Source organism: Lotus japonicus, chromosome 6 (genome assembly GCF_012489685.1).
Source record: "Lotus japonicus ecotype B-129 chromosome 6, LjGifu_v1.2".
NCBI classification, from domain to species: domain Eukaryota; kingdom Viridiplantae; phylum Streptophyta; class Magnoliopsida; order Fabales; family Fabaceae; genus Lotus; species Lotus japonicus.
This window is the reverse complement of record NC_080046.1, coordinates 6,837,589-6,856,635: the sequence shown is the minus strand read 5'-3', so window position 1 is coordinate 6,856,635 and position 19,047 is coordinate 6,837,589. Positions and strand designations below refer to the sequence as shown.

Sequence of the window (19,047 nt, the reverse complement as noted above, 5' to 3'; positions counted from 1 at the left end):
TATTGATATGACTTAATTATTGAGATGAAATGCATATATTTGTTACTATTGTTGAGCTTATATTATGAATCGTTAATATGGGCTATGATCGGGATGTTACAAATGGTATCAGAGCCGACCTCTCCCAGTACGGTGTGGTTCGGGGACGATCCAAGCGGAAGTTGGTGGGCCTGTGACGCCCGGGGCCGACGAGGGAGGGAGTGATCGCCGGTGTAGTGAGGCACGGACAAGGAGCGGCTCCTGGCAGGCTTCTAGGCGGAGGGGCACATGAATGAACCGATCTCACACCTAAACAAGAGGTATTCCGAGACTGTATAGGGATGGACTATACAGTTGAGGAGGGCATAAAAGATTTGATTGGTACTACTCATGACAACAAGTTACAACTTCTTTTCGGGAGCCCAACTCATAAGAATTCCATGGTTAAGTGTGCTTGCCTTGGAGTAATATTGGTATAGGTGATCTCCTGAGAAGTTTTCCCAGGAAGTGCGCGAGTGAGGACAAGGCACACCGAAAAGACCCGTGTTGTAATCGTGAGTCCAGTCGTCAGATCGGGATGTTACACATCACGTTCCACGGGCTTCCATCATAGATCTTCTTAGCTGAAGCTCTGTCTTTAAAGTTGAACATGAAAATATTTAAGCCCATGTCAGAAGCCTTAACCTCTTCTTCCATTCCTCACCTTCTTTTCCTATCAGAGTTCTTTCTGCTATCTTGAGTCCTTCTAGTTCATTGGTTTCGAGTTGAAGGGTATCTCCTTCTAGGTCCGGAGGAGGTGCTCTTGTAGGTTCTTCCATCTGGGGAGGCGGTCTACTCTAAACCTTTGGGAGTGGGGGTGGGGGAGTGATGGATGTGGCTTGTGTTTAGGGTGGTAAGTGGGGGGGGGGGGGTTAGGAGAGAGGTGTAGGGTGGGTTCGGAGGGTATCGTGTGGGATCAGGTGGGTGGGAGCGTTTGGTGAAAGTGGTAGAGTATTAAGGTTTTGTTGCCCTGTGGACATGGGTTGGTGCATTCCATGAGGTTAATCTGAGCCAAAGCAAAGAAGGGGGTAAGTCTGAGCGTAAGAAACTCCATCTGCACGGAGAGAGTTTTCCCTAGAGGAAAAGATCTTTTTAATAGAAACAGTTTTTTTTTTTAATCCCAAATCAACCTATCAAAAAAAGACCAAATGGGCTGGCCCCATTTTGCCACCAAGCAGTGAGAGAACAAATAGAATAGCTATTAAATCAAAAGAAAAACACACAAAAAGATTGGCTGGCAGGGAGACAAACAAACGTGGATCTCAGCAGCGAGGGTGAGCGCGTGTCAGGCGATGATGAAATCATGAAATGAAATAGAAAAAGAGATAGGGAAGAGAGAGAGAGAGAAAGCTAGCAGAGAAAGAAAAAGAAAGAGAGTCGACAGAGAGAAGCAACAATCAAACATTACTCAACAATCTCTCTGATCTGACTATTCAGATATAGTAACCCAAGTGCTGTAGAGCTATTGAAATGAGGAACCCGATAGCATCATCATCAACGAACAAGAAGAAGAGCAGTACTACAACTGGTAATGAAAATGGCACGACTGTTACTACTACTCCGTGCTGCAGCAAAGTTGGGTTGAAGAGAGGGCCATGGACACCGGAGGAAGACGAGGTGTTGGCCAGTTTCATAAGGAAAGAAGGCGAAGGTCGCTGGAGAACGCTTCCAAAAAGAGCCGGCCTCCTCCGCTGCGGTAAGAGCTGCCGCCTCCGCTGGATGAACTACCTCCGCCCCTCTGTCAAACGCGGCCAGATCGCCCCCGACGAAGAAGATCTCATCCTCCGCCTTCACCGCCTCCTCGGCAACCGGTACCTCCTCTCCTCGATCGATCTTCCTTTTATCTAGCTTAGGGTTTGCTACGAACTTTGCTTAACTAATTAATTAATTTTAAATAAACATATATATATATAGCTAGGGCTTGATTTAATTACACTTTATTTAATTACCATTTCATCAATCATGTTTAGGATATAGTACAACAATTCATTTTGAAACTAACATTAATTCTAGCAAGAAGCTTTCTTAAATAGCTTCTGGGTGTTAAAATTAATTCTGATGATTCTGATGTTACAGGTGGTCTTTGATAGCGGGAAGAATTCCGGGAAGAACTGATAATGAGATAAAGAACTTCTGGAACACCCATCTCAGCAAGAAGCTTATCAGCCAAGGGATTGATCCAAGAACCCACAAGCCTCTCAACCCAGAACTATCTATTCCCTCTTCTTCCACTACTCCACCACCACCACCACCTTCCAAGCCTCTTCCTGTGATCACAAATCACCAAACACTTCATGAAACTACTACTCATCATCATCTCAATATTGCTAGTGTCAACCAAGAATGTGATGAGGGTCAATATCAATATCAACAACCTCAAGCAGTAGCTGCTGCTGCATATATGGTAGCTAATGATATTCCTGATGATGATGTTCCTTCCATGGGTCATCTACTTGCCAACAACAACAACAACCAGGACTACAATGATATCAATTATTGTTCTGATGATATCTTTTCTTCCTTCCTCAATTCTCTGATCAATGAGGATGCTTTCTCTGCCCAGCGCCACCTGCAATCGGAGCATCATGATGACCTTGCACAGGATCCTGTAACTTCATCAACACCACAAGGTTATAATGGCATTGGTGTTGCATGGGAATTGCCCCTCATGCCTGCTAATTTCAGCCAAAATGAACACAGCCATGAGGTTGATGATCATCACAAATAGCAAGCATATATATCTAGTGCATGTTGATTAATTGCAGTTGGTAATTAAATGCTTCATCAGATCCATATAGATACATACCAAGACTACTGGGATTTAAATATGTATTTTGTACCATGCATTTATGTTTACACTTTAATTATTGGTGTGTTGAATTTGGAGTGGTCCTATATATACATTAATACATATATGCATGCATGTAATATAGAGATTTGCTTTTTCAATTTGTTTATGTAAGCTGGAGTTGATTCAGATGTTTTAATACTATATGTCTCCAACATTCAAGGTTTACTCATTAGGGCTTTTTTTTTTACATATCAGCAAAAACAATATATGAAGATAAAAGAGGCCTCCATGCATATACAAATACAATCAAGAACCTAACAGCTATCTCAGAGTTGTTTCAAACACTGCAAAGGAGAGTTACGTTTACACTAATCTGAAAAAAGAAGAAGTTCCAACCCTCATCTAAATTAGCTGAAAATCATGTCCAAGATCTAATATTTATAAGATTCAAAATCAAATCTCTTCTACTTAAATATAATGTCATTACAGTTGATCCAAATTAAATAGAGTAGATAACTACTAACCAATCCGGCATCCATACCTTCTAAAGTTTCTTCCCTATGACCAGCGCCAACCATGTTGAAGAATGAAGAAAGTATTGAACAATTGAACTATGAACTCTGGCCAGTACCACGTACTACAAGAAAAAGAACATTCTGCGGTTGTGTGTACGTTCTTCTAAACTTTCTTCCCTATGCACCATAATCTTGAAGATTATCAACTGGATTTGGAAAACGAATGTTTTTTTTTGTTACATAAAACAAATGTGAAGATATTCAATCTGCTCATAACAAAATACACACTGTTTATGATCCTATAAGTGTAAAAGAATTATACAATATTAATGAGTTTGATGAAAAAAATAAAATTTCAAATTCATTATAAAAAAAATGTAGATGATAGTGTAAGACTGTTTTACCGTTGTATTTTCCTCCTTACCAAAAAAAAAGACTGTTTTACCGTTGACTGTATTATGCTTATAAAAAAAACCATTGAAAATATGATAAATATACAAACTAATTAATGTTGGAGAATAAATCAATATTTAATGAGAACAAAGAAGCACAAAGAATATAAAGTATATACACATCAAGAATTCAGATGTAATGGATTAATTGATAATTATAGGCTGTATAATTTGGAGAGGGATAAAATCTATAAATAAATATCGTTGTAGTATTCTCCTAAACTCCGGGTCCAAATCTTAAAGGGTCAGGTAAGTTCTAGTTCAGGTCCTGAATTAGGGTGAAAGTAAATATATTTTTCCTAGCTTAATTTAGTGTCCTTTTATATGATTTAGCTATACTTCTTGATCTAGAGCCGGTCGAGGGTTGATCAAGGTTGTAGAAGGAGGAGGATTCAGAGGTTTGAGGAGTGTTGGCTTAGGTAGTGATGAGGTCCTTTGTACCTCTTGGCTGCATACGAATGTGGATCCATATGATAAGGCTAATGCTTGGATCTCTTAGAGTTGGCTTAGTGGGCAAAACAATGTTTGGTGATTTTTTTTTATAAGCCAAGTCATTGCATTTAAAATAGCACAAGAAGTGCTACTTACCCGAATACAATGAAAAAAGAACAGTCAGAGAAGACTAAGTCCACAAAATAAGAAAATCATGATACAAGAAATAGGAAAGAAAGGGGAAATGGAAAATAATGTTTGGTGATATGATGTTGCGAGAAAAATAACCCAAGAAGGGTGGGGGTATGGTTTTTAGGAGTTTTAAGCTTTTCAATGACAGTTTTCTTTCAAAACAAGGTTGGCAATTTTTGCAATGCCTAGTCTCCTTAATAGCTAAATCTCTAAAAACAAGATATTTCCCTAAATCACATTTTATTCAATTCATGTTAGTACGGGAAACTTATCTAGGTATACTTGGAGGAGCATTTGACAAGAGGATTGGATTATAATAAAAAGGTTGTTATTGGAGGGTTGGAAGTGGGTATGGTATTCGAGTATGGAAAGATAATCGGTTAGCTAGGCAGAGTTGTTTTTATGGTATGGTCTTCTAGGCCTTCTGATAGTGAGGTTAGGTTACTTACTTGTTCAACCGTATTCATAGAGAAACAATGGACTGGATCCACTCAAATTTTATTTCCTTTGAGGTAACTCAAATTTCTCAAATTCCCTCGTTAGATATGGAATGGAGATGAGAATTTTATGATTAAATCTTCTTATCACTATATCAAGGAGTGGGAGAAGTGTATGGTTCTCCAGGTTCCTATGCAGATATGCTGGAACCTTCCAGTGTTTTATGGTAGATATTATGGAAGCTTAAAATTCTCCCTTGTCAAGCTCATCTGATCAGGCGTGTTCTTATTATAGGGTTGTTCCAACAAGGACAATGTTGTGGAATAGAGGCATGAACTTCCCTCCATGGTCCCTGTGTTGTGAATGGGTGGAGGAAACGTTTGGTCATGCTTTTCGGGATTGTCATTGGAATAGAGGTGTGTGGTTTGTATTTGTGTTGGGTTTTACTTGGGATTAATCTCCAAGGCAAAGCTTCTCAGATTGTTTGGAACAATTGTTTGGAAGGAAATTGGCTTTCAAAAGGTAATATTTAATTGGAAAACTTAATAATAAAAAAGCATTGCATAAAGTTCCTGAAGAATCAAAAACGTTTTTACTTTATTTTTTATATATACAGCATGAAGTAATTGGTACAATTTTAGGTGAACTGAGACTTTGTAAAGAACAAATGGAAACACTATAAACTATTTACTTGACTGGTTCGTAGTTCAACGCGTTGGACCGGTTGGTCCAGTTTCTACTAATATGAAGTTAAAAGAATTTTGTTCTTAGCCATGTTCTTTTCTTTTTTTGGACAATCCAACTACTCCCTCCGTTCCTAAATATAAGACCTAATACAAAAAATTGCGCTTATTAAGAAAACATTAAATGTGTTCAATTAGTGTATTGGTTTTTTAAAAATGCATATATTCCTCCATATTTACCCTTTGTCATTTTCTCTCACTAATTAATGGTAAGTGGTAATCAAAACTTGGGAATTGAAAACATATAATTAATGTGGAGGGTAAAAATGGAAGAGTACAAAACCTTTTGTTAGATTATTGTAACTAGGTCTTATATTTAGGAACTTCAAAATTTTGAAACTAGGTCTTATATTTAGGAACGGAGAGAGTACCATTTTAAGGTCTCGGAAGTTATTGTTAGAACTAAGCCCATCCTGTGTTTTTCTTATACATTTTCAGAGAACCAATTACACAAATTGGGAGTTGTAATATCTGACTATTTTCCAAAGATGTGAGGAGGGCATCAACAATCATCTTCATCTAAAAGTCGCAAACTACCAGTCATTGCCACCTACCCACCAATATCTAATGGGTAGATGATGTATTTCATATGTTTGCGAATCCTGTTTTGACCATTTAGTTAGTTTTCTTTTTATTGTTTTCTTTTAACTGATTTTTTTTTTGATAAATTTTTTACCGATTTTTGTATCCATGACTCCTCCCCTCAAGATATAATTATATAAGTACATACACTACTACACATATTGCACCAGCAGCATTTGATTTTGTATAATTATATATACAATTATTTCTTGTGCAATATATGAGTATTTTTCAACTTTTCACATATAAAATTTAAATTGAATATTTAGTTTTTTAAATTACAATGTCTTATAACTCGATAGAAAATTGATTTAATAACAATTTAAAAGGGTATTATTTTATTTAATGTTAATTAATGAGAAAATTTTAAGCATTTAGAAATATTTTATTTAATATTTATTTCAAAAGTAATTAATATTTAGATGAAGGGATAAGAACATTCTAACTAAGGGCATAATAGATTAAAAGTTGAAGTCTGTCTACCAAGTTATCACTTTTATCCGCAGTAAAATGAGTCATTTTATCCAATTTAAAGTAGTTAATGATGATCAATATTGTTGTTGTTAGCTCTCTTGTTATTGATGGATAAAATTGTCAGTAAGTTACAATTGAGTAATTTTGTCGGTGACTTTCGATACCATTAACTTTCGATAGATAAAACTATCCGTCATTTACCAGCAAATTTGTTAAAGAACCGTCAATAATTGTTACCGACGAGGTGATTATGGTCGGATACCTTGTCTTTAGCAACCTATAGGAAATTTGTCAATACTTCAAAGTTTTTGTTAGTGTTCTTAATTTTCTTATAGGAAATTTGTGATCAATACTTCAAAGTTTTTGTTAGTGTTCTTAATTTTCTTATCTATCTTCATCGCTCTTTGAAATTTTATTCCAAGGTGATCTCAGTGATGCTGGGCAACTGTTTAGACGTTTAATCTAAACATTAGAAAAAAGGAATGTGGTCCACATGATTTAACATAACTCACATGATTTTTATCCATTAATGAAGAGTGTCTCCTTCAACATCACTGAACTTGTAGTTTCCCTTGTTAATTAGTGACGTACTTTTTCCTTGTCTCCTAGCCCTTTTTGCTTCCATCATATTGCTTCGCTACTTTTCAGTAGTAAAATAACAAAACCCCAGTTCAAACTTTTGGGGACGTTTTCTTTTCAGAGAAAGCCTGATTTAGATTTTTATGTAATGTATTCCCCAAGTTCAATTTATTTGTACTGTTCATGATAAATTGATATATTTATTTCATTAGTCCTAGATCCTGCCAAATTTTGATATAGTTGCAATCAAATTGTTAAATTTTTGAAAGTATTATCTTACTCCCATTTGCTTAACATTCTAAGCCGAGATTCTGATGCTTTGTTAAACAATGTGTCTGAGCTGTTAATTAAACTGGATCCCCAAGTTAATAGTCACATCAGAGTTATAACCTACTTGTTCTAATCTTAACAGGTCTAGAGTTCAGTTGTTGTTGCAAAATGTCACATGATAATCAAATGTCATGAACTAGCTATTGCAAAAGTTGAAATTATTGGATCAAATCAAGTGAGTAATTTTATGCTATATCCATTATGTGTCAAACTACCAAACAAGTGGAACAACACCTTCATGAAATAAAAAATGAGCAATACATCTTTACCTGAATTCTTAGTCATGTTTCTTCAATTTCAGCAACGATTGAGAAGAGGCAGAGGAACCACACCTGCTTACAATGACAACAAAAATAAATGGTTGAATAAATTTCTCCTTCAAAATTAGATTTTCATGGAAACTATAAGTCAACAACCTAATTTTCAACAACTGTCCCAAGCCTTAAATCCAAATCAATACTTTCTGCAATGTCCCAGTGTTATTTAACCCTTTTGGTCATTTTCCAAGGTAAGATAATATATATTTATGCAAAAAAAATTAATTTGCCTCTTACAAACAAATTTTCACTTCTTACACTCATTGTTATGTTCATTGCTAGTTGGTTGTGATATAGAACAACTGAACAAGGTCTGATTGCTCGCACACTATATACATACATAATTATAAAAATGCCAAAATACTAAATTTCGGCAAAGTAGTATAATAAAAGTTAGAGTTGAAATGCATATAGCAAAAGTTAAGGAAAATAGTGTATATATTTCATACACCTAAAATTCATGGTGAAACCAAAATCACTATAAATAACTCAAAAAAACTATGAAAAGTTTATTCTGTATATCGTGATTTTGGCTTACCGTGAAATTTTCCACCCTACACTCGGTGAGAGAGATAGAGAGAGAGAGAGAGAGAGAGAGAGAGAGAGAGAGGAATAGAAGTGAATGATGTGATGAATATTCTAATATGAAAAGAAGAGAAAGATAAGAAAAAAAAAATAGTGAATATGTGATGAACAATAAAGTGGAGAGTGAATGTATCAAATCAATGTTAAAATGTAAATGCACACAAAAGAAACAAAGTCATGAAGGTGCAGCTTTGGATGGAGATAAAGCTGATTTAGCCATGAAGGACCAAAAGAAGAGAGTGTTTTGAAGGGATGAGATAGAAGCTGCTCTTACAAGAACTTGGAGAGGCAGAGCACCCTCAAAGTCAACTCTGGAAGGTAATGAAATTTGAGGAGAAACAACAAATATGTAGGAGCTGTTTGCATTTGGATTTGACCGTTAGATTTGGGGAGGGTCCTAAACTAAGATTCATTCACAAACAATGGCACTGACCAAGACCAACCAAACATTCTTGGACCCGCCAAACCAACTTTCCTTGTGACAGGGTCTATTGAAATGAGGAACAAAACTCTCATTCCAACGAACACAAGTAGGTGTGTTCTACAAAGGAGTTTGAATTCGATTATGTGCTATTTAGAGTTGAATAATAGATGAACATTTAGTTTGTGATATTAATTTCTTCTTTTTAAAGCAATGTTGAACTCCAACAATTTTTCTAGACTGGACAATATATGACCTTATCGTCAATATCAATAATGTTAAGGCTGACTTTTTTATATAAGAGGAAGAATAAAGTGAAATAAAATTATAAAAGAACATGAAGGCACAAGGCTTGAAGGACATTTGATGGAGGGAGTCTCCAAACTTGATGTGGAGAACTTTTTCTACATGCTTGTCAGGCTAAGCAATCCGCTGACTACGTGCATTTCTGAAACTAAATTTTGTTCACCAAGTAAATAATGAAAAAACATTGATTCAAATTTTAATTATTTAAAATTCAAGCGAAGTTAAATGCAATCCAATTTAACTGAGTTTGAATAAAATTTCAAATAGAAAAAATTTACATGATCTTAAAATTAGTTCATTCAACATTGAATACTTTTTGGATTGAAAACTCATTTGTAAAACGAATTAATCTCATAACTATGGTGCGTTTGGGAAAACAACTTAATCAAACATTAATTTGAAAATTTTATTGACATAAATTTAAAATAATTATTTATTTTTGTACGCTCTAATAATTTATTTAGTATTTGAGTTAGAATGGTTACATATTATTAATTTTCACTCATTTGACTTTTACTCTTTCACAAATATGAAATTCAAACCCACATTTTTTTAGAAATTGATATTCATAATTCAAAAAAGTAAAGGAAGTCCTCCAGTTTGTTAGCTTTAAAGAATGATGCACCTGCTCCCAGCTAAGTCTCACATTAATCACCATTGCCTTATACAAATAACAAATAATGGCAATGATGATTGATGAGCTTGCTCATCCTTCTAAAACTCAAAGGTTTAAAAACAGTGACGCTAGAATCAATTTATCATATTTAGAGCGTTTGTTAGAAAAAAAAACGTAAGCATATAAATGACTATCCAAACTAATTTTCAAGATGAAATTTGAAGAGCTAGGCATGGATCATAGCAATCAATTTACTCAGATGTTTCCCTAAATACTAATTTAAGAAAAATAGTCTAATCTATCGATCTGAGTTTCATTGTTTTTTTCTAAAGCATGAGTTTCATTAATTGTTGATTGAAAGTGGAAAAACTATGATATTTTCACTTATTGATAGTGCCAACAGTTCATAGGTTGGATTGAAAACAATAGAAAAAACTCATATAAGATTGTCTATACACGTTATCCATATTTTTTCTTTGCGAGGCACTTAGATCACTGGCAAAACACTTGTGCTCAAGCTTCCTTAAGATTCCCTGGCTTTGTTTATTTAACGCTTGACCAAGCCCAAGCTTCCTTTGAAGAATATCTTTCTCTTCGTGTTGACTTCAATTCTTTCGTGGTTTGTTCGACTAAAGAACCCTTGATACTAGACTTGCAAAGTAGAAGCCAAATATTGCACTCATTGGTTTATTTTGAAAGAAGTCATCCCATTTACTTCATAAACCACATTTAACAAAATATGTCGAGTTTTCAAAAAACAGGCTGATCAGTGTCTTCAAAATATGTTGCTTTTTCAAATGATTCTATACTTGTCTTTACAATTGTCCTACATTTATAAGTCTATAGTCTATACTGAAGTTTACGATTAGAATAAAAAATCACATGTCAAGAATTAAAATGGGATTGTTTCAAAAAGTAATGGCCCAAAGTGAGAGGTTTTAAAAAATCAAGAACTAAAGTCAAATATTAACACTATTTTACAGGGAACTAAGCATATTTTTTACCCGTCATTTTAATCCCATTCACAGCTCTTCAGTCTACACAAGTATAGAAATGCAATTACAGAGTAATTTTCAGACAACAGAGCAATTTAAGTCTACTCTTCCATTGTTAAAAGACAAACACCAAGACATAAAGATAGCAGCAAATTCCATACCAATGTCCACAACTAAAACTAGATGGAAATAGAGATGAAATTCAAAGACATCCAACTAAAAACTGATGCAATGTTTATATCAAACAATATCAAGTAATTTGCTGAACATTCAAATAAAATCTAACATCTAGTAGTCCATTGCAAGTTACTCAATTCTCACTGACTAGGGGACCTAATGCGGGCTGACTCCCTAACATCACCGTGGATCGGACTTGGGCTTCTGCTGTGGACTGCGACTTTAGCTGGACTACGACTGCGGCTTCTTGAGCCTCCATTATAGGGTGGAGAGCGTGAGTATGACCTCTCCCTGCTACGTGGTGTGTACGATCGTTCTCGACTGTACCTTCTCTCCTCAGGTGACACAGATCTGCAGAACAGGTAGGGTATCATATGAGTGCCAGGAAACAAAGTAATATTCATTACTCTTACCACCCCCAGAGAAGCTAGTTATTGAGAACTGAGAAGGTCTTATCAATAAAAACCTAAACGCAAACAACATCCACTATTTCTTTGCCAGAACAAATCACATTTGTATCATAGTTCATGGTACAAAGTAACACATGCTGCAGAACAGATTGCATTGGCCTAAACTACAATCAACTAACAATACCAGCTCCTTGTCACCGTATATACAAACCAAAAAAGAGCTGAATCAAAAGGAATAGTATTGTTTATAAAATTACATGCAATAAAAATGAACTGTTAATAATTATTACTGGCCAGTGACTACATACCTTGAATCCCTGCGTTTAGGAGGAGGGGAATAATAGTCACGACTGCGAGAGCGAGATCTGTGGCGTGGTGGTGGAGATCGGGAGTAGCGGGGTGAACGAGAATAACGAGGAGGAGATCTTCTTCGATCATAAGACCGACCCCGACTAGAGAATTGACATTAAAAATAGACAATTAGAATACAACAACCAGAAATAGCTTCAAAAAACAGAAATTTAAACATATGCACCATGGAAATAAAGGTCACGCAACATATCTTGGTATTTGTAAAAAGAAACAAAATGAATCATCTGAACACAAGTAAATCATAGATTTCAGAGGAAACAAGGCTATTAAAATGATCTCATCGAATCAAATTTAGGACCTAATAAAATTGACAACGATAGTTTGCTTGTAGCCATATATGGTTCGACTTACTAGAGGAAAAGGCTGCAGTGCCAAGTGCCAACAATATAAAAATACTTTTCAAACAACAAATTCAATGTGAGCAAATCACTTTCATTTATATAATTAACAAAACCTAATCAGAGCTCAGCTCATCTCTGTTAATGAGCATATATAGATCAAAAGTGCATGTATATCGCAGTTATTCAACTAAGGTTAAATCCATAATCCGCAGCATAAGTAAAGAAAATCCTACCTTCTCTCTCTATGCCTCATCTCAGTTGGCTTCTTTCTGTTTTCCTCAGCAAAGACAACAGTCAGCTCACGACCGAGAAGAATTTGACCATCCATATGATACTTTGCATCAGCGGCATCAGCAGGATCTACAAACTGGACAAAACCGAAACCGCGGGGTTGTCTGCAAAAGGAAGGAAAGCGGGCAAACAAAGGAAAATCCAAAACACCATAAAAAAACAGTGAGCACGGTCGGACAATCAGATTAACAAACCCAGATTGATATTAGAACAGCATGCTGAGAATTAAAAAGTTCAGTTAATAAGATGCTGCCGAAATAGCCCCTAATCGTAAGGACAGGATAATAAAGCAAGCACTAGGCTGCTGACCTTTGTGTCAGTTATAAGATCAATCTTCAAGACTTGCAACATCTTCATAATTTGTAATCAAAGTCAATTCTTGTTCTTGACATCTTCACTACCAATAACATCTTGTACTTACTTGATACATGTCTTCAAAACTCAAAATCACTGCTAAAACCTAAGAAACTTGCTAATTACAATAGTTGCAGTCTCAAATCAATGAAATTCAAGCAAAACCCTAAATAAAAATTGTTCATGTTTCAAATTGAAAAAAGTGGATAATCAATGAAAAATTGAATAGAGAATCGAATTGACTAGTGCTTAATCTACTGCTACTACTACTACTACTCACCCAGTGTAGTAATCCTTAGGCAGGTAAATGTCCTTAAGAGGACCGAATTGACCAAATGGTCTGCGAAGATCTTCAGGCCTGCACGATAACACGATTTTGAATTAGGTTTTGTCAATTTGAAACGAAACGAAGAAGAATTGAACAGAGAAGATGAGATGAGATGAGAGAAGAAACGTGCCTGCAATCATGGCGAAGGTTACGAACGAGAAGGCTGGTAGGGAGATCTCGAGGGCGGGGGCCATAGCGGCCTCCGCCTCTAGGGCTGGGGCTTCTCCCTCCGCCACCGCCGCCTCTTCTGCCGTAACCGCGTGGCGGTGGTGGTGGCGGAGATGGAGTGTAACTCCTTCCTCTCATGTTTCTTTGTCTGGAATTGAGAGCGTGCGTTAGGTGAACTATACAACGCCGCCACCAGATCTCATATATAAATAAATAAATAAAAAAGAATTAAAACTTTTCTTCCGATTTTAACTTCCTGCGCTAGGGTTAATTTATTTTCTTGGTTTAACATGTTGGCCCATTTAACTCAAAAAAAGATCATGTTGGCCCATTTACTTACATTCAAATAAGGTTGACAAAAAAATGAAACAAAGCAAATTTTATGTGTGGACTCAGGCCAAGGCTAGAGGATGCATGCATTGATATTTATGTAATAGATTTTGTGTTGGAGTCCTTGCTCTTCTATAATTATGAATGAGATTTTCTCTTTAGTTAAGAAAATAATGTTGATTAGGGTGGACCTTTTTTTTGGTTCCATTGGTGGGGCAACAACTCATTGGGTAATTTACCGTAAACAAAAATCACAAAAAACTCCAAACCCAAGCTCTTGATTTTTTTATTTTTTTTTTATTTTTTTTTTATAGGCAAATGTTAGTGATTAGTTGTTAGTAGTAAGTTAGAAAATCCTTTCAAAGTTCCATTCCAGGATTCGAACCCTGGACCTTCCCCTAAACCCAAGCTCTTGATGCCCCTCACATTCGCCCTTCTTTTCTTCACCCATCAACGTCGTCGGAGCTCCGCCATTCCTCGTCGTTCAATGTAGCCAAAGCTCCATTATCCACCTCCTTCGCACTGCACCACTACCTAAATCACCATAAAGCCATTTTCTTGCAAAATCCGAACAATGGGAGAGAGGGAGAGAGAAGTTTGGGAGTCTAAAAGAAAACCTCATTTGATCCAACAATTGAAGGGATCCAACGCATGAACTTGGTGGAAATTTTCAATGAGGTTGTGAATTGAAGCTTGGAGTTTGATTTGAGGGGTTGAGAATTGAGCCAACTTTCTTTTGCACGATCTTCAGAAGGTGAGAGAGGAAGGATAAGGTCTTCGGTGTGTGGTTATTGCTCGAAGTAGAAAGTGTGAGATTGAACTCTCTTTGATTCATCATTGTTATCATTGTTAAGGTCTTCGATGTGGTCATTACTCAAAGTAGAAAGTGTGAGTTTGTTTGAGCTCTTGTAGCTTTGTCTTGGGCTAGTCTGTCTCATTTAAAAAAAACATGGAAAAACAAAATTGAGTCTTCTTTTTCTAACCATTGTTGTAGAGGCTCCACCACATTAGATTTTAAGTGCATAGTATCTTGCATGTAGTTGTATTAATATTAGGGAGCAAACCCGACTTTAAATTGCACCGGAGGTCTGTCAGAACTTTTACTTTCGAAACTGTGGTTCTTCTACCATGCAACTTTCTCATTGTTTTCCAACACACTTTTAGTACAGTAATCGATTTCACATAGTATTTTAAGATCAGTTTTTACATGAAAAGCGAATGCCAAATTTACAACAAGAAAATGAATGTTATTACATTGAAGCAAAATAAGGTAAATTTGCTTCCTTAAAATTACACGGGCATAGACCATAAAAAAAATTGGTCAAATTTCACCCTATCCAATATGATACATGACTTGGGGGAGAATATCAAATATCAATATAAATTAGTGGAAAGAGTGACAAAATTTCCTTCACTATTTCTATTTACAGAAAAGAATAAACAAATTATGCATCCATTTCACCCATGACATGGGAATAATTGGTATCACTGATCTAAGAAAGTGGTTGTTTCTTTTTGGAGACAGATTAACTTGTTCCAAAGCACGGAATTGAACCTCACAAGGGTAGCCCCTTACACATCCAATACGAGGTCCAACTCCACTTGTCCATTTGCAAGATAACTGTTTCCCCAATTGGCAAGGTTTAATTTGGTTTAGAATTGTTTTATCTAGTTCTGCTTCAAAAGCTTGTGTTGTTTCTTGATCAATTTTGGAAATTTCAAGATTGGTCAATTCTCTTCCAAAAATCTTGAATTTGCTTGTCTTAGGTGCCACTTGTGCTGACAAGCTTTCAGTTTCCATCAAATTGGCCTTCTCTGCAATAATCTCTTCATCCTCCAAGCCACTCATGTTCCCATTTAAGTCCTCTTCAGATAAGTGGCTTCTTTGATGATCATAATCATCATCCTCATCAACTGGAGTCATCTGCATATAGCAAAGACAATTTCCTTAGAATATGTTCTTTCACATCATCTAAAATATTGCAAAAAGGCCTTTAATTTAAATTGATACCGTGACATTGGAAAGGTCAACATTTTTCTCCTGAAGGAATGAAATGAATTCCTCAAAATTCTCTTTTGTTGGTCGATAATGGCCACTGTAAGGCCAAACTGCCTATTGAAAGAAAAGAACAAAACCATTTTTAAGTAACCATAAAAATCATATACCATAGCACGTTTGGATCTATTTCTCTTTCATTAGAACTCAACTCAAAAATCCAAAAACTTCTAGTGATGAGAGTTAGTTCTAGCTTCAGAATCAATTGTGAAAGAGTTTCCGAACATGCACTTAAACACCATTTTCAACAGCTATCAGATTTATATACCTTCAAGACACCATTTTCAACAACTAGTCTCCCAGCACAAGATGCTGCTCCTCCAGCCAAAAAGCTAGAATGCTGAAATGAACCTTTCTTCTTCTTACCAACATACAAGGCTTTAGATGTGCTGAGGACAAATATCCACTTGGCACGTGCACTTTCTCCAGTGGTGTGAAGGACCTCTCCTGTTTGCTTGTAGAAAAACCTCCCATCCTCCACAACAACTTCATATGCCAACCTTTCCATCTGGAACAGAGAAGAATGAAAATAGTGAATACAAATTTAAATCAAGTAAATACATAGAGGAAGAGGGAGCAAGATTTTCTGTCTCTAAATGGTCTCAATTTCTTGTTGCGCAAATACTGAAATCTTGTCATGCCAATTAAAAAAAAACGTGAGTGAGACAGTTAAAAACTTACATGGTGATTTTCAATTAACATATCAAAATTTTATTTGTGGAATAGATAATGAGATACGGTTAGGCAATTAAAGATTATAATCTAAGCAAGGGGGTGTGCACATGAATGAAAGAAACCTTACCGGTCCTAGATATTTAACACATTGCTCTTGAAGCTTGGATCGAGGGCACTTTCCAAGATTTATGTCCTTTCCTTCTCCTATATCTAGCCTAAAAATTACAAAATACGATTAATTTTTCAGTGGGGGAAAAAATAGTAGCTCAAGTTGAAAACCAGAAAGATATATACCAGTAGAAAAAGGGTTCTCTGCTCTGACACTTGAGCCATTTATCATAATAAAAGTGTAGATTATGTCCATACCGATGGCGAGGATCAATCTGTTTCATGCACATTAAAATCATTTCATTAATTAACAATCCATGAAACATAGACATATCAATTTACAAGTATAAAAATTATAAAGAATTAGTATGATCAGGTGTTTGACTTACTGCTTCAAGCCAGTGCTGCAAAGCAAGTTTTTGAGCTTTAGCATCTTTTGATAAACCTTTACCAACCTGCAATGAAGAAGTGATGCATAAAAATCCATTTTAGATTTTTTTCTGACTGCTCAAAAATTAAAATTTTACTAACCAGTAACTAGTAACACCACCCAAAAAATATAGATATAATGTGAAAATTAAGTACCTTAGCAGCTCTGGTTCTAGCTCTAGACCAACGTGAAATGGCAGTTTCGTGCTTCTCAATATCAAAGAAAGATACAGAGCTGTGCTTTAATTCAGCAAAATCTAAAAGCTTCCACCTATATATATGGTAAAAAAACTATAATCAAATTAAAAAACATTTCAAAGACAAATGAAAAAGTTTGTAAATAATTAAATAAATATATACCAGCTTTGTTCAACAAGAACTGCACAATCTGCTAGCTTTCTTCTTGTGCGAAAGCTTTTGTACACTTTCTGCAATTTAACTGCAGCAGCCACCAGGTGTCTGGAGTCGCTTGAATCCAGAAGAGATGATTCGATCTTTGCGATCATCAATTCAATGGTTCCAAAGGATCAGAATAATAAAGATCAAGTTACCTGAAAGTTATTGAGGATACGATATAGAAAATAGCTATAGAAACACTGAGAATCTAAAATAGCTTTGGTTGAGGGCACTTATAGTTAATTACTACCTGTTATCTTCATTTTGATTTATATAGGCAGAGAGACAGAGAGACGCGGTTGAAAGTTTCGTCGACAGAGAAAGGATTCTATTTTTTTCCAACAACCATGGGATCAGGTGGGATTTGAAAAATAATAAAAGCCAACCTTGGACTATTATCAACAATAAGTTTATAGATATAAATAGCCATATTCTTTAGTTGTCCAGCAAAATTAATTTGCTTTTGCGGCGATCCGGAAATCACATGCGGTGCTATTTGTGGGAGGTAGAAACCGCTACAGAGCTTGTTTCGTTGAGGAATTTCAATGGCTATTTCGTGCGAACATTTTCTTCGAACTTTCGTTTCAAAAGTTTATATAGTATATAAATGTTTTTCTTGCGAATCGTTCTACAAATGTCATGCTGTTGGAAAATTTACGCAAAAATTCCGTAGCTAAATCCGCAAAAACTTATATATTCCCTGGTCTGCGTATAGATATTCTAAATTTATACAAAGAAAAATGCTAATAACTCAAAATTTTTATTCTTATAGACAATTTTTGCTATCTGTATATAACTAACTATATATATAATGATGTTGTTTTGGTATAAGATTCGAAAACATATTTATTGTGATTTATTTATTAATTTTTGAAAAAGTCCTCACATTTTTTTCTCTTATCAATATATATGTTGACTATTTAAAGTAAACAAATCATAATGAATGTGTCTATTTAAAACATTGGTTGCATAAATTTGTTGTTTCAAACCTCAATCTTAGTCCTGTAAGATAGTAAGATAGCTTAAGTGGTAGGAGTTGGGGGACATATAAGTTGGGTACGGGGAGGTCCAGGAATCGATTCCTGGCGGGTGCAATTTATCTTTCCGATGTATAAAAAAAAACCTCAATCTTATGTATATATACGCCAATGTTTTTCTCATTGCATGTACTTGCTCTCTTTTTCTTTCATATTGCTTTTAATTGTTTTAAAGACGTTATTCAAATCATTTAACTAGCGGAATTACCCGTGTCCTGCACGGGTGACTTTTGTTATTTACAATTTAAATTTTGTGTAATATTATGCTTTGTATCATTTTAGTAAATATATTTTAACAATCGTTTCAATTATATGTTTTTAATAGTGATAATTGTGTATTAATCTACCATAATTTTTCACTTATTTAAATATGAAAAAATTTAAAAATTTAAATTATAAGACTTAAATTCCCTCAAAATTTTGTATATACATTTAATCAATATTTTTAATTTTTTAATACATGTTTAATAATTAATATTTTATTGATTATTTTTTATATCAATGTTTCTATTTATAATAACATTAACAATAATAATAATATATAATTTGATTAAAAATGTTAATTTCAAAGAGAAATCAATATGTAACAACAAAATGAAAACCCACTTCTTATAAAACTCAAATAAAATCATAGGAAAAAATCACCAGATTAAAAAAACCCAAATAATAGATAATTTACGAAAATTATTTAGATCCAAAGACTTCTCTTATTTTTGAATAAAGTCTCACATGAATATTACTTTTAAGTTTGAAATCGTTCCCCCTTTTTCTCTTTGTCTCTTCGATCAT

At 35.1% G+C, this 19,047-nt stretch overlaps 3 protein-coding genes and 1 long non-coding RNA gene across 5 annotated transcripts; 1 reads left to right on the top strand and 3 right to left on the bottom strand.

Moving 5' to 3' along the window:
• Window positions 1-1,260: 1,260 nt before the first annotated feature.
• Window positions 1,261-2,852, top strand: LOC130723557 (transcription repressor MYB5-like). Its single transcript, XM_057574659.1, has 2 exons — window positions 1,261-1,829; window positions 2,095-2,852. Exons 1-2 carry the CDS (start codon window positions 1,489-1,491, stop codon window positions 2,744-2,746), a joined length of 993 nt encoding a protein of 330 aa, XP_057430642.1. The 5' UTR covers window positions 1,261-1,488; the 3' UTR covers window positions 2,747-2,852.
• LOC130723558 (uncharacterized) lies at window positions 1,903-8,820 on the bottom strand. Of its 2 annotated transcripts, none has more exons than XR_009014303.1 (4): window positions 8,723-8,820; window positions 7,816-7,878; window positions 3,351-3,530; window positions 1,903-2,690 (listed from the first exon to the last, which is right to left on the bottom strand). It is a non-coding gene; the product is annotated as an uncharacterized LOC130723558 (long non-coding RNA). The 2 variants fall into 2 exon arrangements; XR_009014304.1 differs by lacking the exon at window positions 8,723-8,820 and adding an exon at window positions 8,402-8,716.
• A 2,041-nt stretch (window positions 8,821-10,861) lies between these two features.
• On the bottom strand, window positions 10,862-13,419 carry LOC130724324 (serine/arginine-rich SC35-like splicing factor SCL33). The gene is made up of 5 exons (XM_057575527.1): window positions 13,190-13,419; window positions 13,012-13,089; window positions 12,320-12,481; window positions 11,682-11,825; window positions 10,862-11,314 (listed from the first exon to the last, which is right to left on the bottom strand). The coding sequence occupies exons 1-5, from the start codon at window positions 13,363-13,365 to the stop codon at window positions 11,104-11,106; spliced, it is 771 nt and encodes a 256-aa protein (XP_057431510.1). The 5' UTR covers window positions 13,366-13,419; the 3' UTR covers window positions 10,862-11,103.
• A 1,364-nt stretch (window positions 13,420-14,783) lies between these two features.
• LOC130726629 (IQ domain-containing protein IQM2-like) lies at window positions 14,784-17,582 on the bottom strand. Its single transcript, XM_057577932.1, has 8 exons — window positions 17,186-17,582; window positions 16,982-17,096; window positions 16,786-16,851; window positions 16,583-16,671; window positions 16,416-16,503; window positions 15,882-16,121; window positions 15,569-15,670; window positions 14,784-15,481 (listed from the first exon to the last, which is right to left on the bottom strand). Exons 1-8 carry the CDS (start codon window positions 17,329-17,331, stop codon window positions 14,978-14,980), a joined length of 1,350 nt encoding a protein of 449 aa, XP_057433915.1. The 5' UTR covers window positions 17,332-17,582; the 3' UTR covers window positions 14,784-14,977.
• Between the last annotated feature and the right edge of the window lie 1,465 nt (window positions 17,583-19,047).